The 25,233-nt window shown below is 43.3% G+C and overlaps 1 protein-coding gene across 1 annotated transcript; it reads left to right on the forward strand.

The window, feature by feature from the left end:
- The first annotated feature begins 638 nt into the window (after window positions 1–638).
- LOC139409797 (P-selectin-like) lies at window positions 639–24,016 on the forward strand. The gene is made up of 16 exons (XM_071155173.1): window positions 639–1,130; window positions 1,249–1,440; window positions 1,691–1,882; window positions 2,081–2,257; window positions 3,717–3,896; window positions 4,193–4,306; window positions 6,576–6,709; window positions 12,654–12,723; window positions 12,827–13,339; window positions 17,143–17,313; window positions 17,564–17,755; window positions 17,955–18,131; window positions 20,812–20,991; window positions 21,262–21,369; window positions 23,644–23,713; window positions 23,836–24,016. The coding sequence occupies exons 1-16, from the start codon at window positions 647–649 to the stop codon at window positions 24,014–24,016; spliced, it is 3,135 nt and encodes a 1,044-aa protein (XP_071011274.1). The 5' UTR covers window positions 639–646.
- Window positions 24,017–25,233: the final 1,217 nt, after the last annotated feature.

Raw genomic sequence — 25,233 nt, forward strand, 5'->3', positions numbered from 1 at the left:
TTTGTTTCCTGTTGCAGCCTGGGCTTTGGGCTCTGGCACCTGCTCAGAGAAACCATTATCTGTCTGACCGACACAATAGGATAGAGTCCAGATATCTAAAAGAGGGAGGGAGAAAGAGGGAGAAAGTTTCCAAGTTGAAATTCCAGAGTAGCTGATTCACGCCCAGGCAGTGTCATAACGATGAATTTCGGTCTTTGGCCGTTGTTGAAGTGTTGGTTGGTGTATATATATGTGTGCACAGAGTACCAGAGAGCAGTATCATTTCATCCACTGGATCAGACTAGAAACATATCCTTTGGAGATTTCCCTGCAAAAGAGCATCACATTTTAATCTTACAATGGTAAGTACTGTTGAGAGAATTGTTTTATGCCTTAAAATTAAGATGCACCAGTTAGTTTATATACATTTCAGACAGCCAATGCATTTCTCAGTCTGTAAAGTATGGCTTGATGTTGTCTCCACAGGACTTCTGCTCTGCATCACAGCAAGCCAGAAGCCCCAGCTCATGGATCACCCTCTTCCTCCTGTACACAGGTAAGAAACACATTTCAAAAGATCTATGCATTTCTAAAATCCCACTCATGTAAACTCATTCATGTACTGTATGTCAATATTGACCTTTTTTGTCATTCCTCAGTTGTCACCATGTGCACTAGAGTAGAGGGCTGGTCCTACCATCACTCCAACAAAACTATGAACTGGGACACTGCTAGAAAGTGGTGCACGGAGCACTACACTGACATGGTGGCAATCCAGAACCGTGGAGAGATCTCCCACCTTAACAGCATCCTGCCCAGGCAGACCAACTATTACTGGATAGGGATCCGTAAGGTGGACGACGTGTGGACCTGGGTGGGGACCAATAAGATCCTGACTAAAGAGGCAGAGAACTGGGCAGACGGGGAACCCAACAACGTGGGGAACAACGAGGACTGTGTGGAGATGTACATCAAGAGACAGGTGGACACAGGGAAGTGGAACGACGAGTCTTGTATGAAGAAGAAGACGGCTCTGTGCTTCACAGCCTCGTGTCAGAGCGACTCATGTTACCATGGAGAGTGTGTGGAGACCATCAACAGCCACCACTGTAAATGCTCTGAGGGCTTCTACGGAGAGCAGTGTGAACACGGTAAGCAAGCCCAGGATGATATAGTCCAAATATCTAATACAGGCAGTATGAAGCCAACTGTTATCACACTCAATGTTCTCTTAATTGTAACTCTTTGCCTGTTTTCCTTTGTTGGCAGTTGTTGAATGTAAGATGGAGGAGGTCACGGTCCCTGCTAAAGCCAGTGTGAGTTGCTCTCACCCCAATGGGAATTTCTCCTTTGACTCAACGTGTCAGTATTCCTGTGAAGAGGGGTACCGGCTGAGCAGCTCCGGGCCTATGAGATGCACAGCCTCAGAATCATGGTCAGAACAGCCTCCCACCTGTGAATGTAAGTATATCCTCTTATAAACCTTATAAATAAGGTGTTCTGGAAGGACTAAATAGAGAATAAAAAACGGCTACAATTTGTCGTTAACTTTTGATTTGTACTTTCTTTGAATTACTTCCGTGTCTTGCTATCGGTCTTTATACCAGTATGACAGCTTAGACATCCTGTATTTCAGTTGTTGTGTATCTTGAGTAATGTCTTCATCGTGGCACATTTAGTCAGTTATTACGATCTGCCCTCTCCTCCCCAGTGGTCTTATGCAGTGAGCTGTATGAACCTGGGAAGGGTTCCATGGCCTGCTCCCACCCCCTGGGCTCCTTCAGCTACCTGTCCACCTGTACCTTTACCTGTGAGGAGGGCTATGAGAGGCTGGCCTCCAGCTCTGCTACCCTGCAGTGCGGAGCCTCGGGACAGTGGAACGACTCACAGCCGCAGTGTATTGGTGTGTACAGGTTCTGGATATCTGTAAACGTAGCCCCCATAACATGTTACATCAACTGTAGTTGCTATAAATATATGAATGACACAGGACATTTTCCATTCAGAAATATCTAGTAGGGCAAATAGAGTTTTGTAATTGTATGACAGTCTAGAATTGTCTCTGGACACAGACTGACCACTGCACCACTCTGTCTTGCAGCTGTAAGCTGCCCTACCCTCCAGCAGCCACAGGATGGCGCTATCAGCTGTGGAGAAGATTTCACCTATGGAAGCAGCTGTAACTTTAGCTGCTCTGAGGGTTATCTCCTCAAGGGGGCGATCACGCTGACCTGCACATCAGCTGCTGAGTGGAGTGAGGAGATACCACACTGTGAAGGTCAGGACAAACTTTTTTGCATTTTTAAATAGATCTGATTTTAACCATTGTCTATATTGACAAGAGTTTTTAAATCAATTTAAACCATTGTCTATATTGACAAGAGTTTTTAAACTCTTAATTAACAAGACCACTCTAACAATGGAAAAACATGTCCAATATTAAGTCATTTTTCTCAAAGTTGCTGAAATGCCACGTGCGTCCACTTATATCAGTGCATTCGTAAAACCACATGTATTTATTTAACTTGGCAAGTCAGTTAAGAACAATTTGTTATTTACAATGACGGCCTACCCCAGACAACGCTGGGCCAATTGTGTGCCGCCCAATGGGATTCCCAATTACAGCCGGTTGAGATGCAGCCTGGATACAAACCAGGGACTGCAGGGATGCCTCTTCCAATGAGATGAAGTGCATTAGACCGCTGCACCACTCGGGAGCCCCAAACTACCAGGGCCATAAACATAACTCTTACGAAACCTCTATTCAATCAAATAAGCCTCACGTAGCAAGTTAACAATGACATTTTGTTGTTGACCAAATCCATCTCATTGACCTTCATACAAAAATTCCTCACTTCATGGGCTTATTTTCATGGACAGATTTTGGGCTGAGTAAAACCTCTCACTTCGCCTCTCCTCTCCTCTTAAACTCAGTCAATTTACACACGATACTAAAACACTATAGACTGAGTTTAAATAGAGAGAAAGAGGTGAAGTGAGAGGTTTTACTCAGCCGAGTGTACAAAATCTTTAGAACACCTGCTCTTTCCATGACAAAGACTGACCAGGTGAATCCAGGTGAAAGCTATGATCACTTATTGATGTCACTTGTTAAATCAACTTCAATCAGTGTAGATGAAAGGGAGGAGACAGGTTAAAGAAGGATTTTTAAGCCTTGAGACAATTGGATTGTATCTGTGTGCCATTCAGAGGGTTAATGTGCAGGACAAAATATTTAAGTGCCTATGAATGGGGTATGGTAGTGGGTTCCAGGCGCACCGGTTTGAATGTGTCAAGAACTGCAACGCTGCTGGGTATTTCACACTCAACAGTTTCCCATGTTTCAAGAATGGTCCACCACCCAAAGGACATCCAGACAACTTGACACAACTGTGGGAAGCATTGGAGTCAACATGAGCCAGCGTCCCTGTGGAATGCTTTCGACACCTTGTAGAGTCCATGTCTGACGAATTGAGGCTGTTCTGAGGGAAACTCCGTGGGGGGGGGGGGGGGGTGTAACTCAATATATATATATTAATATACCTTTTAGCAGATGCTTTAATCCAAAGTGAGTTGCAGTCATGCGGGCATCCATTTTACCTATAGGTCTTATCTCCTTATGGATGTCTGCCACACACATGAGCTCTCCAACGACAATCATTTTCATTATTTCATCCACAACTGTTTGTTTCCTTTTGTGGTGTTTTTATATACTAACCACTGTGTCCTTCTCTCAGCTGTCCAGTGCCCCTCTCCTGTGGTTCCTCTGGGGGGTCAGGTCAGCTGTGAGGCCCCCTCACATCCCTGGGGCTCTGTCTGCAACTTCAGCTGTGATGAGGGCTACGATCACCAGGGGGCCCCAAACATGCAGTGTTCACGGTCAGGGGAGTGGAGTGCTGACACACCTACCTGCACAGGTAGGTTATAACCTCTGTTACTCTCTCTGTGAGACACATTCAAACTGAATATTCTGTGAGACACAACCAAATTGAAATTCTGTGAGACGACCAACTTGGATTTTTGCTGGTCATCAGGACAATGTACGTTTATGTAGAGGTTATAAAGGCTTCATGAATGCATCATGAATGCATATCCTACATATGGGGGCTACCAAAATTCAAACATTCTTGAGAGGGTTGTAATCAGTGATGTGACCAATCAGTTGATTCAGATTGTTTGACTGTTTTCCTCTGTTGTTTCTTCTTTCCTCCAGCCACACCTGAGCCTCCATTGAACCCCACTATCCTAGGCCTAGCAGCAGGGGGCGCTGTGTCATTATCTGGCCTCTCTCTGGCTGCATGGCTCCTCAAACGAATCAGACAGAAAGGTAAACACAGAAGAAGTCCCTTATCTTCTACACTCACAGTCATTGGTTAGGAATTAGAAAGATAAGACATTCTAAGATATCTCTGTTTCTTAACACAGATTTGATTCTGAATGGCTTTTTCTTACTTGAGAATACTCATCAATATTCTCTTCATTGTCTCCTTCCAGCTAACAAGTTTGATCTGAACAGCACCTCAGACATTGAGCATCCTTTACAGACCTACAGGAACAGCATCGAAAGCCTGATATAGAGACCAACAACAATAACAACAACAATAACAACAGCAGGAACAACAGCAGGAACAACAGCAGGAACAACAGTCGGAACAGGTTGGCTCTGTTTTCAAAGAAGATCTGCTGGTCACACCTGGATCACAGTTCCTCAGTATTGTAATGTAGTAGGTTAGATAGCCTTGAATCGTCTGACTGGGAGAGAGGTGCTACGTTGAGTATACAGAATCATCTGTTCTCATGATGGTCCTACAGAAAATTCATTTTTTCTCCCTAAGGGAGTTTTGTATTGAACAAATTGTTCACCACTGGCTGGTATATGACCACAAGTGGACACATTTCTTATGATACTGATTTTGACAGCTATTTTATACAAACTACAGAAAGTTATATATTGTATTCCCCTGTATAATTATTTGTATTATCATAAATATATTTTTATGATTTTACAGAACTGTGAAATCAATGCCTTTCAGTATTTAAGTCATATTTATTTTTAAACCACAGTCTGTGTGTTACAGAATTACATTTGATGTTGAAAAAGTGTATTTTTAAATATAATTAATGTTTCAAACATTGTCAATAATGTTCTTCTTTTTTCCATTATTTTCTGTCCAATGCTTTTTATAATAGCTGTAAATAAATAGTCCGTGGCTATCTGAGTTCAAATATACCAACAGAGAGCTCAAAATGTATTCAAATATACCAGTAGAATAAGAATAGGTAGAGTGGTACGAAAGGACCCCAAGAGGACTTCGCTAAGCCCCACGCCCCTTGGTTACTTTAGCAAACTCAGACATTTTCCCAGGAAGCCCAAATCCCCTTTCAACCACTGGCAAAATCCCCCCAGAATGATCCCAATCTGTGTTTCTAATGAACAATAAATAAACACAGACTACCCCTTACAAATCAGGAAACTCTTGGGTATGTTGTGTCAGACTTCACTAAGCCCCACGCCCCACTGGGTTACTATAGCGACCATTGACATTTTCCCAGAAAGCCCAAATCCCCATTCATTCACTCGCAAAATCCCCTCGGAATGATCTCAATCTGTGTTTCTAATAAACAATAAAATGAACACAGACTACCCTTTGAAAATCAGGAAACTCTTTGGTATTTTGTGTCAGGCTGTCATTACAATTGCTTCACAGAAACCTGGTAAAATGATGTTTGTAGTGTAACTAGCCACTAAATGGCTAGTGAATGAATTCACTGTCAGCATACAGTCAAAGCTATAACCACACAGAGCACAGTATGAAGATAGGCAGACACTGCTTCTCTTATAGAAATCCCTGATAACACTCATAGGAGATGTCATGGCAATGTTGGCTGGCTAAGCTCATATGTAGAAACACATCGTTGGGTCTAAAGGTCTTCTCACACCAAACTGTGCATGTGTAGGCCATCAAATCAAAGGCACTCCTTTGATATAAAGTTGTTTTTGACAAAAAAGAAAACACGTCAGTTTGTAACTTTCACAAGGTTATAACATCCTCAACGACTTAGTTTTTAATATAGAAACTCTGCTATAACCACTTTTGGAGCTAACTAGTGCACTCAAATCATATCGACAGCAGATGGGATGTCGACAGCAGATGGGAGTTGTATTCATAACATTTCCAACTAGCTAACATACATTTTGAGAACAAGTTATTGTGAGGACAGACGCTGGGAGACAAGAAGCAAGTACAGGGAGTGAACATTTAATAAATAAACGACAGAAAGGACAGATATAGAGGGGTGTAACCGATGTGACATGGCTAGCTAGTTAGCGGTGGTGCGCGCTAATAGCGTTTTAATCGGTGACGTCACTCGCTCTGAGACCTTGAAGTAGTTGTTCCCCTTGCTCTGCAAGGGCCGTGGCTTTTGTGGAGTAATGGGTAATGATGCTTCGAGGGTGGCTGTTGTTGATGTGTGCAGAGGGTCCCTGGTTCGGGGCGAGGAGAGGGACAGAAGCTATACTGTTACAGGGGCAATCAACAAAGTGATGGAGTCCAGTTGAGTCCAATGAGCACTGATGCGCGTAATGATGGTGATAGGTGTGCGTAATGATGGACCGGCTGAGGCGTGGGAGCCCAACAAGCCAGCTGAGGTGTCGGAGCACGACGAGTCGGCTGAGGCGTGGGAGCCCGACGATCCTGCTGAGCCGTGGGAGCCTGACGAGCCGGCTAAGGCATGACGTTGGATGGGAGCCTGCCGAGCCAACCAAGACAAGGAAACTTCTAGAGCCAGCTAAGGCGTGGAAGCCTGACGAGCCAGGTGATATACCCCCGGTTTCTTCGGCAGCGGCAACCAGACCCGACGTCACCAACGACGTCACCAACAACAAACATTCTAAAACTCCCTGATGCTTCAAATATGGGTGTCAGCATTCTGTGAGGACAGACATTGGGAGACGAGAAGGAAGTATAGGGAGTGAATATTTCATAAATTACCGACATGAAACAAACAAGGACGGTGTCTGGACAGGGGAAAACAAAACAACAATAATGCTGACAGGGGTAACAAACTGAGGAACAGACAGATATAGAGGGGCAATCAACAAAGTGAAGGATTCCAGGTGAGTCCAAAGAGCGCTAATGCGCGTAATGATGGTGACAGGTATGCGTAATGATGGGCAGCCAGGCATACTCGAGCTCCAGAGAGGGGGAGTTGGAGCAGGCGTGACAGTTATATTATATTAAGTGGTTAGCTAGCTAGGGTTGGCAACGTTTTGTGGCCAATGAGACTGAGAGCTAGCAAACCAGCTGATCTACCAAATAATGTTACAAAGTCTAATTTAGGATTTGAAAAAAATGATCCAACAGGCTCTGTATTTCAGGAATCACAGTATCAAGTACTCCTGCTACACTGTTCAGTGATTTAGCCATTTAAACATGATTTGTTTTCATGAAAATAGCCCTAACTGGCTTTCATGGGATTTAAAGGTGAGCTCAACTTGTTTGAGGTGTTGGACTCAATGACATTTCCTATCCATTGGAACACTGTTAATGAATGCATCATGGTGGCAGTGGGGTTATGGTATGGGCAGGCATAAGCTACAGACAACAAACACAATTGTATTTTATGGACGGAAATTAGAAAGCACAGAGATAACGTGACGAGATCTGAGACCCATTGTCATGCAATTCATCCGCTGCCATCACCTCATGTTTCAGCATGATAATGCACGGCCCCATGTCGCAAGGATCTGTACACAATTCAGAGAAAGCAGAAAATGTCCCAGTTCTTCCATGGCCTGCATACTCAGACATGTCATCCATTGAGCATGTTTGGGATGCTCTGGATCGACGTGTACAACAGCGTGTTCCAGTTCCTGCCAATATCCAGCAAATTCGCACAGCCATTGAAGAGGTGTGGGACAACATTCCACAGGCCACAATCAACAGCCTTGATCAACTCTACGCAAAGGAGATGTGTCTCACTGCATGAGGCAAATGGTGGTCACACCCAGTGGCGATTTTAGCATGTAAATCTTGGTGGGGCAAAACCTAAAATAAGTGGGATGCATGCCAGCAAAGCCACTACACAACACAACACTAAACAATACATTAATTGCACTGTGACGGTGACAACAAACTGTTAGTGCCTACATAAAGCTGTCCCAACATCTTACCACTGCTACACCTATTTATCAGCAGAGTTTTGTCTGGCAGCGAAACAGTTCATTCTGCCTCATTTACTGCCTTTTAAAGAAACATAGCTTTTATGGCTGACTTGCTTAAACAAATGTGGTTTCTAATGACAATTGTGAAGTACAAACTATGGCAATAGGGAACGAAAACAAGCAGATATGAGGTAATCCGTCATTTCGATTGAGACATTAATGTGCTAGCTTAACTATATATGATTTTCATACTTTAGAAATGTACAGAACATGGGCCGTTCTTACAGTATTCTCCCTGTACACCAAGTCAGAACAGCAGACGACATTAAGAGGGGTAAATAGACCAAATTCTTAGAGTGAGGCACAATGGGCGAAAATGTAATTTTGTTTTATTTAAACAGGAAGTCACATTGAGATTAAAATCCATTTTACAATAGATCCCTGTACACATTACAATAAAAACAGAACATTAAAACAACATACACATGTTTATAAAATAATATAATTCAGCACTATTGTAATGGCAGATCTCCTCTTCGTCTGAAGAGGAGGTAGGATCGGACCAAGATGCAGCGTGGTAAGTGTCCATAATGTTTTTAATGAAGACAAATGAACACTCGAACAAAAACAATAAACGATAACGTGAAATCTACAAAAATACGAAACAGTACCGTGTGGCGACAAACACTCACACGGGAACAAACACCCACAAACCAACAGTGAAACCCAGGCTACCTAAGTATGATTCTCAATCAGATACAACTCACGACACCTGCCTCTGATTGAGAACCATACTAGGCCAAAACAGCAACCAAACATAGAAAAACAAACATAGACTGCCCACCCCATCTCACACCCTGACCATATAAACAAAGACAAAACAAAGGAAATAAAGGTCAGAACGTAACAATAAAAAATAGACATTAATAAAAGCATAACATTCAACTACATAGAGGTCTTCAAACAACAATTTAAACTGCCTGAGTTGCATCATCTCATCTAACTGCAGTGAACTCTGCAGATTGCTCCACAAATAGACTACTAGCTAAGATTTTGAAAGTATGATGTTGACATGATCAGTCCAATCAAAGCTACCTGTAGATATAACGTGATTTGACGTCATTTTTTCTGTGGCTAATGACCTTGAGCCTTCTTGGATGGGCACTTCTAATGTAAGTCTATGGCAGCACCCAAAAGGACTAGACATTTCAAGGTTTTCTCTTAGACTTTGGGGTGACGTAGTGTCCACATGAGTGACAGAACACTGAGCCAATCACGGCGCAATGCTCCATATTTTCTGCTGGCTTGCCCCACCACCACAGAGAGCACTGAGCTAGGCTGAAACACCTGCATTTTTCTGCCTTACTCAAGAAAACAAAAAAGAGCCCATGTTTGTATGCAGCTTTTTAAACTCAAATAAATATAAATATACCTTTTTACATTGTTTGCAAACTGATATGGGACACGTATTAATGCCAAAAAAAACATGCAAAACAGGCAAGCCACACCCTCCCACCAAAACATTTTCATAACATTTTTTTCCCAAAAATGTGGGGCTCAAAACATGAATGACGGGTCACTACTGGTCACACCAGACACTGACTGGTTGTCTGATCCATGGCCAGGCATTCTTTTTAAGGTATCTGTGACCAACAGATGCATATCTGTAGTCCAAAGATTAAGGCCTCAATTGACTTATTTCCTTGTATGAACTTTAAAATCTTTGAAAATGTTGCATGTTGTGTTCATATTTACTTAAGTGTAGATGATACAGTATCTGTCACCTCATCAGTCACACCTGGACTTCATTACTACCTTGATTACTTACCCTAACCCTCATTCTGGGGCTGCAGGGTAGCCTGGTGGTTAGAGCGTTGGACTAGTAAACGAAAGGTTGAAAGTTCAAATCCACATGCTGACAAGGTAAAAATCTGTTGTTCTTCCCCTGAACAGGCAGTTAACCCACTCTTATTGAAAATAAGACTTTGTTCTTACCTGACCTGCCTAGTTAAATAAAATAATTCTAGCCTGAAAGCTAACCCTCATTCTGGCTTTCACCAGCCGTCTTTCATCCTAGCCTGAGAGCTAACCCTCATACAGGCCGTCTTTCATCCTAGCCTGAGAGCTAACCCTCATACTGGCTTTCTTCTTTCATAATAACAACCATATTTGCAGCATAACATAGATTTTTTGGTATGGTTAAGTCCATGCTTCCACGTCTCCCTTTTCTGGTAAAACATCTACAGGGCTTCTAAATTAAATAGCTTTGAAGATATCAACATCCTGCACTTTTCCTCTGCATTTACAGTATACGCCAACCTTTACAATAACCGTTATGACTAGTAAAAATGTCACTGTAGTTACCAAGCAACACTGTGTATGATTACATTATTAAGTGGTTATACTCAAACATAAACTGTTGGAAAGTGATTATTTATCCACCTGTTATTGCTCATAACTGAGTCATCCTAATTAGAATCCATTAGGGATATCAAACCTTTATCAGACGCCATCTTGAAATCTCTGTTTCCTCACCGGCAGTACTGACGTCTTGGCCTAAGGAATGGGGGAACCTCTAGGAGTTAAATAAACAGTTCTTCTGACGTAGATGTTCAGAGTGTAAGTGAGTCCAGTCAGGAAGGATGTGAGCCATGGTAGTCAGTGCAGGCAGCCAACAGGAGTCTATAGTGTTGTTTCCCATCACACAGACAGACAACCTGTCTGTCTCCCTGTATCCTCATGACAACCTGTCTGTCTCCCTGTATCCTCATGACAACCTGTCTGTCTCCCTGTATCCTCATGACAACCTGTCTGTCTCCCTGTATCATCATGACAACCTGTCTGTCTCCCTGTATCCTCATGACAACCTGTCTGTCTCCCTGTATCCTCATGACAACCTGTCTGTCTCCCTGTATCCTCATGACAACCTGTCTGTCTCCCTGTATCCTCATGACAACCTGTCTGTCTCCCTGTATCCTCATGACAACCTGTCTGTCTCCCTGTACCCTCATGACAACCTGTCTGTCTCCCTGTACCCTCATGACAACCTGTCTGTCTCCCTGTATCCTCATGACAACCTGTCTGTCTCCCTGTATCCTCATGACAACCTGTCTGTCTCCCTGTATCCTCATGACAACCTGTCTGTCTCCCTGTACCCTCATGACAACCTGTCTGTCTCCCTGTACCCTCATGACAACTTGTCTGTCTCCCTGTATCCTCATGACAACCTGTCTGTCTCCCTGTATCCTCATGACAACCTGTCTGTCTCCCTGTATCCTCATGACAACCTGTCTGTCTCCCTGTATCCTCTCATGCTGTGCATATCCTTTAATAAAAATGCAGAAACACAGTAGTGGGTTAGTCAAATTCTACACACTGTTATAACAACTGTAACGGTTTTCTTGAGGTGAAGGAGAGACGGACCAAAACGCAGCGTGGTTATTATTCATGGTTCTTTAATGAAGAAAACTATACATGAATAAACTAACAAAACAATAAACGTGAGAAAACCTAAACAGCCTATCTGGTGACAACAAACACAAAGGCAGGAACAATCACCCACAAAACACTCAAAGAATATGGCTGCCTAAATATGGTTCCCAATCAGAGACAACGATAAACACCTGCCTCTGATTGAGAACCACTCCAGACAGCCATAGACTATGCTAGATACCCCCACTAAGCCACAAACCCAATACCTAACAAAACCCCAAGACAAAATACACCACATAAAAAACCCATGTCACACCCTGGCCTGACCAAATAAATAAAGAAAACACAAAATACTAAGACCAGGGCGTGACAACAACACCTAATTCAATGAAATGAACTTGAAATAGAGGTTGACTTGACATAGTAAATTTCTCAACTGTTAGCTTAAAAAATGATGACTAATTAATAGATTATGCACCCCACTATTCATGACAACAAATGCTTGATGTGGTGTTAGCCAGACATTTCAAAGGAGTGAAAGAAACATTTCAACACCAGCTCAGAATCTATGGGCAGAGGCTGTTGTTGATGTGAGCTTCCTGCTACCTCATGTTTTGTTTCCTGTTGCAGCCTGGGCTTTGGGCTCTGGCACCTGCTCAGAGAAACCATTATCTGTCTGACCGACACAATAGGATAGAGTCCAGATATCTAAAAGAGGGAGGGAGAAAGAGGGAGAAAGTTTCCAAGTTGAAATTCTAGAGTAGCTGATTCACGCCCAGGCAGTGTCATAACGATGAATTTCGGTCTTTGGCCGTTGTTGAAGTGTTGGTTGGTGTATATATATGTATGCACAGAGTACCAGAGAGCAGTATCATTTCATCCACTGGATCAGACTAGAAACATATCCTTTGGAGATTTCCCTGCAAAAGAGCATCACATTTTAATCTTACAATGGTAAGTACTGTTGAGAGAATTGTTTTATGCCTTAAAATTAAGATGCACCAGTTAGTTTATATACATTTCAGACAGCCAATGCATTTCTCAGTCTGTAAGGTATGGCTTTATGTTGTCTCCACAGGACTTCTGCTCTGCATCACAGCAAGCCAGAAGCCCCAGCTCATGGATCACCCTCTTCCTCCTGTATACAGGTAAGAAACACATTTCAAAAGATCTATGCATTTCTAAAATCCCACTCATGTAAACTCATTCATGTACTGTATGTCAATATTGACATTTTTTGTCATTCCTCAGTTGTCACCATGTGCACTAGAGTAGAGGGCTGGTCCTACCATCACTCCAACAAAACTATGAACTGGGACACTGCTAGAAAGTGGTGCACGGAGCACTACACTGACATGGTGGCCATCCAGAACCGTGGAGAGATCTCCCACCTTAACAGCATCCTGCCCAGGCAGACCAACTATTACTGGATAGGGATCCGTAAGGTAGACGACGTGTGGACCTGGGTGGGGACCAATAAGATCCTGACTAAAGAGGCAGAGAACTGGGCAGACGGGGAACCCAACAACGTGGGGAACAACGAGGACTGTGTGGAGATGTACATCAAGAGACAGGTGGACACAGGGAAGTGGAACGACGAGTCTTGTATGAAGAAGAAGACGGCTCTGTGCTTCACAGCCTCGTGTCAGAGCGACTCATGTTACCATGGAGAGTGTGTGGAGACCATCAACAGCCACCGCTGTAAATGCTCTGAGGGCTTCTACGGAGAGCAGTGTGAACACGGTAAGCAAGCCCAGGATGATTTTTTTTATTTATTCCACCTTTATTTAACCAGGTAGGCAAGTTGAGAACAAGTTCTCATTTACAATTGCGACCTGGCCAAGATAAAGCAAAGCAGTTCGACACATACAACGACACAGAGTTACACCTGGAGTAAAACAAACATACAGTCAATAATACAGTATAAACAAGTCTATATACAATGTGAGCAAATGAGGTGAGATAAGGGAGGTAAAGGCAAAAAACGCCATGGTGGCAAAGTAGATACAATATAGCAAGTAAAACACTGGAATGGTGGATTTGCAGTGGAAAAATGTGCAAAGTAGAAATAAAAATAATGGGATGCAAAGGAGCAAAATAAATAAATAAAATCAAATAAATACAGTAGGGAAAGAGGTAGTTGTTTGGACTAAATTATAGGTGGGCTATGTACAGGTGCAGTAATCTGTAAGCTGCACTGACAGCTGGTGCTTAAAGCTAGTGAGGGAGATAAGTGTTTCCAGTTTCAGAGATTTTTGTAGTTCGTTCCAGTCATTGGCAGCAGAGAACTGGAAGGAGAGGCGGCCAAAGAAAGAATTGGTTTTGGGGGTGACCAGAGAGATATACCTGCTGGAGCGCGTGCTACAGGTGGGTGATGCTATGGTGACCAGCGAGCTGAGATAAGGGGGTACTTTACCTAGCTTTACCCAGGGTCTTGTAGATGACATGGAGCCAGTGGGTTTGGCAACGAGGGCCAGCCAACGAGAGCGTACAGGTCGCAATGGTGGGTAGTATATGGGGCTTTGGTGACAAAACGGATGGCACTGTGATAGACTGCATACAATTTGTTGAGTAGGGTATTGGAGGCTATTTTGTAAAAGACATCACCGAAGTCGAGGATTGGTATGATGGTCAGTTTTACAAGGGTATGTTTGGCAGCATGAGTGAAGGATGCTTTGTTGCGAAATAGGAAGCCAATTCTAGATTTAACTTTGGATTGGAGATGTTTGATGTGGGTCTGGAATGAGAGTTTACAGTCTAACCAGACACCTAGGTATTTGTAGTTTTCCACGTATTCTAAGTCAGAGCCGTCCAGAGTAGTGATGTTGGACAGGCGGGCAGGTGCAGGCAGCGATCGGTTGAAGAGCATGCATTTCGTTTTACTTATTTAAGAGCAATTGAAGGCCATGGAAGGAGAGTTGTATGGCATTGAAGCTTGCCTGGAGAGTTGTTAACACAGTGTCCAAAGAAGGGCCAGAAGTATACAGAATGGTGTCGTCTGCGTAGAGGTGGATCAGAGACTCACCAGCAGCAAGAGCAACATCATTGATGTATACAGAGAAGAGAGTTGGTCCAAGAATTGAACCCTGTGGCACCCCCATAGAGACTGCCAGAGGTCCGGACAGCAGACCCTCCGATTTGACCGCAGCTGCTTTCCAATCTTTGGGAATCTCAGACGACACGAAAGAGAGGTTGAACAGGCTAGTAATAGGGGTGGCAACAATTTCGGCAGATAATTTTAGAAAGAAAGGGTCCAGATTGTCTAGCCCGGCAGATTTGTAGGGGTCCAGATTTTGCAGCTCTTTCAGAACATCAGCTGACTGGATTTGGGAGAAGGAGAAATGGGGAAGGCTTGGGCTAGTTGCTGTGGGGGGTGCAGTGCTGTTGACCGGGGTAGGGGTAGTCAGGTGGAAAGCATGGCCAGCCGTAGAAAAATGCTTATTGAAATTCTCAATTATATTGCATTTATCAGTGGTGACAGTGTTTCCTATCTTCAGTGCAGTGGGCAGCTGGGAGGAGGTGTTCTTATTCTCCATGGACTTTACAGTGTCCCAGAACTTTTTTGAGTTAGTGTTGCAGGAAGCAAATTCTGCTTGAAAAATCTAGCCTTGGCTTTTCTAACTGCCTGTGTATAATAGTTTCTAGCTTCCCTAAAAAGCTGCATATCACGGGGGCTGTTCGATGCTAATGCAGAACGCCATATGATGTTTTTGTGTTGGTTAGGGGCAGTCAGGTCTGGGGAGAACCAAGGGCTATATCTGTTCCTGGTTCTAAATTTCTTGAATGGGGCATGCTTATTTAAGATGGTTAGGAAGGCATTTAAAAAAAAAACAGGCATCCTCTACTGACGGGATGAGATCAATATCCTTTCAGGATACCCCGGCCAGGTCGATTAGAAAGGCCTGCTCGCTGAAGTGTTTCAGGGAGCGTTTGACAGTGATGAGTGGAGGTTGTTTGACCGCTGACCCATTACGGATGCAGGCAATGAGGCAGTGATCGCTGAGATCTTGGTTGAAAACAGCAGAGGTGTATTAGAGGGCAAGTTGGTTAGGATGATATCTATGAGGGTGCCCGTGTTTACGGCTTTGGAGTTGTACCTGGTAGGTTCATTGATATTTTGTGTGAGATTGAGGGCATCAAGCTTAGATTGTAGGATGGCTGGGGTGTTAAGCATGTTCCAGTTTAGGTCGCCTAGCAGCACGAGCTCTGCTGATAGATGGGGGGCAATCAGTTCACATATGGTGTCCAGAGCACAGCTGGGGGCAGAGGGTGGTCTATAGCAGGCGGCAACGGTGAGAGACTTGTTTTTAGAGAGGTGGATTTTTAAAAGTGGAAGTTCAAATTGTTTGGGTACAGACCTGGATAGTAGGACAGAACTCTGCAGGCTATCTTTGCAGTAGATTGCAACACCGCTCCCTTTGGCAGTTCTATCTTGTCTGAAAATGTTGTCGTTTGGGATGAAATTTCTGAATTTTTGGTGGTCTTCCTAAGCCAGGATTCAGACATGGCTAAGACATGCGGGTCGGCAGAGTGTGCTAAAGCAGTGAATAAAACAAACTTAGGGAGGAGACTTCTACTGTTAACATGCATGAAGCCAAGGCTATTACGGTTACAGAAGTCATCAAAAGAGAGCGCCTGGGGGAATAGGAGTGGAGCCAGGCCCTGCAGGACTACGATATAGTCCAATAATCTAAAACAGGCAGTATGAAACCAACTGCATTGTTCTATTCTAAACGGATCTGCACCGGTACCTTTCTGCGTTGTGTTCTGGTAAGGTGTAGGTGGAAGATAAGGCTCTGGACACAATTCAGACGGTTGTCTCTCTTTTAATGGCTGCATGGAATGGATACAGATACAAGGCAAACATTACTGCTAACACATTAAAACACACTCAGGAATGGGGGGATTTCTAGGAGTTAAACAAACAGCACTTCTGACGTAGATGTTCAGAGTGTAAGTGAGTCCAGTCAGGAAGGATGTGAGCCATGGTAGTCAGTGCAGGCAGCCAACAGGAGTCTATAGTGTTGTTTCCCATCACACAGACAGACAACCTGTCTGTCTCCCTGTATCCTCATGACAACCTGTCTGTCAACCTGTATCCTCATGACAACCTGTCTGTCAACCTGTATCCTCATGACAACCTGTCTGTCTCCCTGTATCCTCATGACAACCTGTCTGTCAACCTGTATCCTCATGACAACCTGTCTGTCTCCCTGTATCCTCATGACAACCTGTCTGTCAACCTGTATCCTCATGACAACCTGTCTGTCTCCCTGTATCCTCATGACAACCTGTCTGTCTCCCTGTATCCTCAAGTTAACCTGTCTATCTCCCTGTATCCTCAAGACAACCTGTCTGTCTTCCTGTATCCTCATGACAAACTGTCTGTCTTCCTGTATCCTCATGACAACCTGTCTGTCTCCCTGTATCATCATGACAAACTGTCTGTCTTCCTGTATCCTTTTTCAACTTGTCTGTCCCTGTATACTCATGACAACCTATCTGTCTCCCTGTATCCTTTTTCAACTTGTCTGTCCCTGTATACTCATGACAACCTGTCTGTCTCCCTGTTACGGTCCCTGCTAAAGCCAGTGTTAGTTGCTCTCACCCCAATGGGAATTTCTCCTTTGACTCAACGTGTCAGTATTCCTGTGAAGAGGGGTACCGGCTGAGCAGCTCCGGGTCTATGAGATGCACAGCCTCAGAATCATGGTCAGAACAGCCTCCCACCTGTGAATGTAAGTATATCCTTTTATAAACCTTATAAATAAGGTGTTCTGGAAGGACTAAATAGAGAATAAAAAACGGCTACAATTTGTCATAAACTTTTGATTTGTACTTTCTTTGAATTACTTCAGTGTCTTGCTGTCGGTCTTTATACCAGTATGACAGCTTAGACCTCCTGTATTTCAGTTGTTGTGTATCTTGAGTAATGTCTTCATCATGGCACATTTAGTCATGTATTACGAACTGCCCTCTCCTCCCCAGTGGTCTTATGCAGTGAGCTGTATGAACCTGGGAAGGGTTCCATGGCCTGCTCCCATCCCCTGGGCTCCTTCAGCTACCTGTCCACCTGTACCTTTACCTGTGAGGAGGGCTATGAGAGGCTGGCCTCCAGCTCTGCTACCCTGCAGTGTGGAGCCTCGGGACAGTGGAACGACTCACAGCCGCAGTGTATTGGTGTGTACAGGTTCTGGATATCTGTAAACGTGATGTAACATAACATGTTACATCAACTGTAGTTGCTATAAATATATGAATGACACAGGACATTTTCCATTCAGAAATATCTAGGAGGACAAATAGAGTTTTGTAATTGTATGACAGTCTAGAATTGTCTCTGGACACAGACTGACCACTGCACCACTCTGTCTTGCAGCTGTAAGCTGCCCTACCCTCCAGCAGCCACAGGATGGCGCTATCAGCTGTGGAGAAGATTTCACCTTTGGAAGCAGCTGTAACTTTAACTGCTCTGAGGGTTATCTCCTCAAGGGGGCGATCACACTGACCTGCACATCAGCTGCTGAGTGGAGTGAGGAGATACCACACTGTGAAGGTGAGGACAAACTTCTTTGCATCTTTAAAATAGACCTGATTTAAACCATTGTCTATATTGACAAGAGTTTTTAAACCATTGTCTTCATTGACAAGATAGACATATGACCACTCTAACAATGGAAAAACACATCCAATATTAAGTAATTTTTCTCAAAGTTGCTGAAATGCCACGTGCGTCCACTTATATCAGTGCATTCGTAAAACCACATGTATTTATTTAACTTGGCAAATCAGTTAAGAACAATTTGTTATTTACAATGATATGAAGTGCCTTAGACCGCTGCACCACTTGGGAGCCCCAAACTACCAGGGCCATAAACATAACGCTACGAAACCTCTCTTCAATCAAATAAGCCTCACGTAGCAAATTAGCAATTACATTTTTTGTTGACCAAATTCGACACCATCTCATTGACCTTCATACAAAAATTCCTCACTTCAGGGACTTATTTTCATAGACATATTTTGGGCAGAGTGAAACCTCTCACTTCAAATCTTCTTCTCTGTTTAAACTCAGTCAATTTACACACGATACTAAAACACTATAGACTGAGTTTAAATAGAGAGAAAGAGGTGAAGTGAGAGGTTTTACTCAGCCCGAGAGTACAAAATATTAAGAACACCTGCTCTTTCCATGACAAAGACTGACCAGGTGAATCCAGGTGAAAGCTATGATCACTTATTGATGTCACTTGTTAAATCAACTTCAATCAGTGTAGATGAAGGGGAGGAGACAGGTTAAATAAGGATTTTTAAGCCGGAAGACAATTGGATTGTGTCTGTGTGCCATTCAGAGGGTGAAAAGGCAAGCCAAAATATGCCTTTGAATGGGGTATGGTAGTGGGTTCCAGGCGCACCAGTTTGAATGTGTCAAGAACTGCAACGCTGCTGGGTTTTTCACGCTCAACAGTTTCCCGTGTATCAAGAATGGTCCACCACCCAAAGGACATCCAGACAACTTGACACAACTGTGGGAAGCATTTTAGTCAACATGGGCCAACATCCCTGTGAAATGCTTTCGACACCTTGTAGAGTCACTGTCCGACGAATTGAGGCTGTTCTGAGGGCAACTCCGTGGGGGGGGGGGGGGGGGTAACTCAATATATACAGTGCCTTGCGAAAGTATTCGGCCCCCTTGAACTTTGCGACCTTTTGCCACATTTCAGGCTTCAAACATAAAGATATAAAACTGTATTTTTTTGTGAAGAATCAACAACAAGTGGGACACAATCATGAAGCGGAACGACATTTATTGGATATTTCAAACTTTTTTAACAAATCAAAAACTGAAAAATTGGGCGTGCAAAATTATTCAGCCCCTTTACTTTCAGTGCATCAAACTCTCTCCAGAAGTTCAGTGAGGATCTCTGAATGATCCAATGTTGACCTAAATGACTAATGATGATAAATACAATCCACCTGTGTGTAATCAAGTCTCCGTATAAATGCACCTGCACTGTGATAGTCTCAGAGGTCCGTCAAAAGCGCAGAGAGCATCATGAAGAACAAGGAACACACCAGGCAGGTCCGAGATACTGTTGTGAAGAAGTTTAAAGCCGGATTTGGATACAAAAAGATTTCCCAAGCTTTAAACATCCCAAGGAGCACTGTGCAAGCGATAATATTGAAATGGAAGGAGTATCAGACCACTGCAAATCTACCAAGACCTGGCCGTCCCTCTAAACTTTCAGCTCATAAGGAGAAGACTGATCAGAGATGCAGCCAAGAGGCCCATGATCACTCTGGATGAACTGCAGAGATCTACAGCTGAGGTGGGAGACTCTGTCCATAGGACAACAATCAGTCGTATATTGCACAAATCTGGCCTTTATGGAAGAGTGGCAAGAAGAAAGCCATTTCTTAAAGATATGCATAAAAAGTGTTGTTTAAAGTTTGCCACAAGCCACCTGGGAGACACACCAAACATGTGGAAGAAGGTGCTCTGGTCAGATGAAACCAAAATTGAACTTTGCAAGACGTTATGTTTGGCGTAAAAGCAACACAGCTCATCACCCTGAACACACCATCCCCACTGTCAAACATGGTGGTGGCAGCATCATGGTTTGGGCCTGCTTTTCTTCAGCAGGGACAGGGAAGATGGTTAAAATTGATGGGAAGATGGATGGAGCCAAATACAGGACCACTCTGGAAGAAAACCTGATGGAGTCTGCAAAAGACCTGAGACTGGGACGGAGATTTGTCTTCCAACAAGACAATGATCCAAAACATAAAGCAAAATCTACAATGGAATGGTTCAAAAATAAACATATCCAGGTGTTAGAATGGCCAAGTCAAAGTCCAGACCTGAATCCAATCGAGAATCTGTGGAAAGAACTGAAAACTGCTGTTCACAAATGCTCTCCATCCAACCTCACTGAGCTCGAGCTGTTTTGCAAGGAGGAATGGGAAAAAATGTCAGTCTCTCGATGTGCAAAACTGATAGAGACATACCCCAAGCGACTTACAGCTGTAATCGCAGCAAAAGGTGGCGCTACAAAGTATTAACTTAAGGGGGCTGAATAATTTTGGCATCCATTTGACCTATTGGTCTTATCTCCTTATGGATGTCTGCCACACACATGAGCTCTCCAACGACAATCATTTTCATTATTTCATCCACAACTGTTTGTTTCCTTTTGTGGTGTTTTTATATACTAACCACTGTGTCCTTCTCTCAGCTGTCCAGTGCCCCTCTCCTGTGGTTCCTCTGGGGGGTCAGGTCAGCTGTGAGGCCCCCTCACATCCCTGGGGCTCTGTCTGCAACTTCAGCTGTGATGAGGGCTACGATCACCAGGGGGCCCCAAACATGCAGTGTTCACGGTCAGGGGAGTGGAGCGCTGACACACCTACCTGCACAGGTATGTTATAACCTCTGTTACTCTCTCTGTGAGACACAATCAAACTGAATATTCTGTGAGACACACCCAAACTGGATATTCGCTGGTCATCAGGACAAAGTATGTCTTATGTAGTGGTTATAAAAGCTTCATGAATGCATCATGAATGCATATCCTACATAAGGGGGCTACCAAAATTCGACCATTTTTGAGAGGGTAGAAGTCAGTAATGTGACCGATCAGTTGATACAGATTGTTTGACTGTTTTCCTCTGTTTCTTGTTTCCTCCAGCCACACCTGAGCCTCCATTGAACTGCACTATCCTAGGCCTGGCAGCATGGGGCGCTGTGTCATTATTTGTCCTGTTCCTCTTTGTCCTCAAAGGAATCAGACAGAAAGGTAAACACAGAAGAAGTCCCTTATCTTCTACACTCACAGTCATTGGCTATGAATAAGAAAGATATGAAACAGAGATATTTTAGAATTTCTTAACAGAGATTTGATTCAGAATGGCTTTTTCTTATTTGACAATATTCATCAATATGCTCTTCATTGCCTCCTTCCAGCTAGATCTGAACAGCAACTACCATTGAGAAACCTTTATAGACCTACAGGAACAGCATCGACAGCCTCATATAGAGACCAACAACAACAGCAGGAACAACAACTGCCTGTATTTTTATGATAACTTGTCTGTCTCCCTGTATCCTCACGACAACCTGTCTGTCTCCCTGTATCCTCATGAGAACTTGTCTGTCTTCCTGTATCCTCATGACAACTTGTCTGTCTCCCTGTATCCTCATGGCAACTTTTGTGTCTCCCTGTATCCTCGTGAGAACTTGTCTGTCTCCCTGTATCCTCGTGAGAACTTGTCTGTCTCCCTGTATCCTCATGACAACCTGTCTGTCTCCCTGTATCCTCATGACAACCTGTCTGTCTCCCTGTATCCTCATGACAACCTGTCTGTCTCCCTGTATCCTCATGACAACCTGTCTGTCTCCCTGTATCTTCATGACAACCTGTCTGTCTCCCTGAATCCTCATGACAACCTGTCTGTCTCCCTGAATCCTCATGACAACCTGTCTGTCTCCCTGAATCCTCATGACAACCTGTCTGTCTCCCTGAATCCTCATGACAACCTGTCTGTCTCCCTGTATCCTCATGACAACCTGTCTGTCTCCCTGTATACAAACAAATTCTTTCAGCTGCCTCATTTTCTTTCAAATTATCTTCCTATGACATGATGATGATAATAATAATGGCAAGAAGATAGATGTTTTAGATGAGACAACTCATCCCAATTGTTACTTATTTAAGTGCTTCAATGTCAATGACAACCTGTCTGTCTCCCTGTATCCTCATGACAACCTGTCTGTCTCCCTGTATCATCTCAAGCTGTGCATATCCTTTAATAAAAATGCAGAAACACAGTAGTGGGTTAGTCAAATTCTACACTGTTACAACAAAACCCAACTCAATGAAATGCACTTGAAATAGAGGTTGACTTGAAATAGTACATTTGTCAACTGTTAGCTTACAATATTCAACAGATTTTGCACCCCACTCTTCATGACAATAAATGCTTGATGTGGTGTTAGCCAGACATTTCAAAGGAGTGAAAGAGACATTTCAACACCAGCTCAGTATCTATGAGTCTCTGCCCAGGGCAGAGGCTGTTGTTAATGACTGCTTCCTCCATCTTTGTTTCCTGTTGCAGCCCGGGCTTTGGGCTCTGGCACCTACTCAGAGACGCTCTTATCTGTCTGACCGACACAATAGGATAGAGTCTAGATATCTAAAAGAGGGAGGGGGAGAGAGGGAGAAAGTTTCCTAGTTGGAAATTCCAGAGTAGCCTGGAATGAATGATGAAAGGTTTCTTTGGCCGTTGTTGTAATGTGGCGTGTGTGTGTGTGTGTATATTATATACACTGCTCAAAAAAATAAAGGGAACACTAAAATAACACATCCTAGATCTGAATGAATGAAATATTCTTATTAAATACTTTTTTCTTTACATAGTTGAATGTGCTGACAACAAAATCACACAAAAATGATCAATGGAATTCAAATGTATCAACAAATGGAGGTCTGGATTTGGAGTCACACTCAAAATTAAAGTGGTAAACCACATTACAGGCTGTTCCAACTTTGATGTAATGTCCTTAAAACAAGTCAAAATGAGCCTCAGTAGTGTGTGGCCTCCACGTGCTTGTATGACCTCCCTACAACGCCTGGGCATGCTCCTGATGAGGTGGCGAATGGTCTCCTGAGGGATCTCCTCCCAGACCTGGACTAAAGCATCCGCCAACTCCTGGACAGTCTGTGGAGCCTGTCGAGGCCTGGCACGTCCAGCAGAGGGAGCCATCGCCTCGTAATGTATACTCCGTTTGTCACCAGGCCTTGAGTCTCCCCCTGGTGGATGACCTGCTGTACGCCACAATATGCACAGAGTACCAGAGAGCAGTATCATTTCATCCACTGGATAAGACTAGAAACATATCGTTTGGAGATTTACCTGCAGAAGAGCATCACATTTTAAACTTACAATGGTAAGTACTGTTGAGAGAATTGGTTTATGCCTTAAAATTAAGATGCACCAGTTAGTTTATATACATTTCAGACAGCCAATGCATTTCTCAGTCTGTAAAGTATGGCTTGATGTTGTCTCCACAGGACTTCTGCTCTGCATCACAACAAACCAGAAGCCCCAGCTCATGGATCACCCTCTTCCTCCTGTACACAGGTAAGAAACACATTTCAAAAGATCTATGCATTTCTAAAATCCCACTCATGTAAACTCATTCATGTACTGTATGTCAATATTGACCTTTTTTGTCATTCCTCAGTTGTCACCATGTGCACTAGAGTAGAGGGCTGGTCATACCATCACTCCAACAAAACTATGAACTGGGACACTGCTAGAAAGTGGTGCACGGAGCACTACACTGACATGGTGGCCATCCAGAACCGTGGAGAGATCTCCCACCTTAAAGGTCCCCAAAGTCGTTCGTCTTTTCAGTTCGCTGCAGCTAGCGACAGGAATTAGCTGCAACAAACACTCAAACTGAACAGTTTTATCTCAATCTCTTCATTCAATGACTCAAATAATGGACATACTTACTGACAGTTGTGTCTGCTTTGCGTGATGTATTGTTGTCTCTACCTTCTTGACCTTTGTGCTGTTGTCTGTGTCCAATAATGTTTGTACCATGTTTTGTCCTGCTACCATGCCGTTGTCATGTGTTGCTGTCTTGCTATGTTGTTCCCTTTTGTCTCTCAATTTGTATGTAGTGTTGTCTCTCTTGTCGTGATGTGTAATTTGTCCTATATTTATATATATATATATTTTTTAATCACAGCCCCCGTCCCCGCAGGCCTTTTGGTAGGCTGTCATTGTACATAAGAATGTGTTCTTAACTGATTTACCTAGTTCAAATGTATTTATTTTTTAAAATTTGTGGATATGGGCTGATAGACTTGCCCAGTCTTTCAAAAACAGTGTCATGGTTAAAGTTCACAAAAACACACTTTTATTTGTATGTGGCACGAGTAACACTAAGTGACCACAGTTATGTGACTAGTCTGACCACACAGGCTAAACCAGGGCAATCATCATTATAAAAACAAATGGTCGTGTTATATGAAATGCCCAACAGGAGCTCAGTATAAAATGTAAGTATTATTATTTTTTTTTATCAAACAGAACTTGTCAGTGGTCCACTGTAAACAATGCCTGTATGTTGTACTTGGCAGCAACAAAGTGGATTGGAACATGGGAGTGTTCATTTGGAACCGTCATATTACATTACTGTTATAAAATGTACGTTTTTTTTTTTTTTAAACAAACAGAACCTGTCACAGTGGTCCACTGTCAACAATGACTGTATGTTGTACTTGGCAGCAACAGAGTGGATTGGAACATGGGAGTGTTCATTTGGAACCGTCACATTACATTACTGTTATAAAAGTAAGTATTTTTCCCGTTTACTAGTACTTAACCTAGTCGATTCCTCCTTTGCTCTTATGAGCCTTCAAACGTATAGACAGTTTTCGTACTCATCACTGCATGGACTTTGATGTCAAGTAGATTGATACATTGCTACGTTTTCGTTTATAAAGCCCTTTAACAAAAACAATCACTGTACCTAACATCATTACTAACCTTTAGACTTATGAGCTACCACCCGCCCGGTCTCAGGGATGATTAACTCTGGAAATTCCTTTGGTTTCTACTGAGTTAGGTAAATCGGCTTTGAGTTTTCT

Source organism: Oncorhynchus clarkii, chromosome 5 (genome assembly GCF_045791955.1).
Source record: "Oncorhynchus clarkii lewisi isolate Uvic-CL-2024 chromosome 5, UVic_Ocla_1.0, whole genome shotgun sequence".
In the NCBI taxonomy this organism is placed as follows: domain Eukaryota; kingdom Metazoa; phylum Chordata; class Actinopteri; order Salmoniformes; family Salmonidae; genus Oncorhynchus; species Oncorhynchus clarkii.

Coding starts and splice junctions, on each gene's coding strand:
- LOC139409797 (XM_071155173.1), top strand. CDS start 647: ATGTGCACTAGAGTAGAGGGCTGGTCCTACCATCACTCCAACAAAACT. Junction 1,883..2,080: donor CTCACAGCCGCAGTGTATTG/GTGTGTACAGGT, acceptor TCTGTCTTGCAG/CTGTAAGCTGCCCTACCCTC. Junction 18,132..20,811: donor GGAGATACCACACTGTGAAG/GTGAGGACAAAC, acceptor TCCTTCTCTCAG/CTGTCCAGTGCCCCTCTCCT.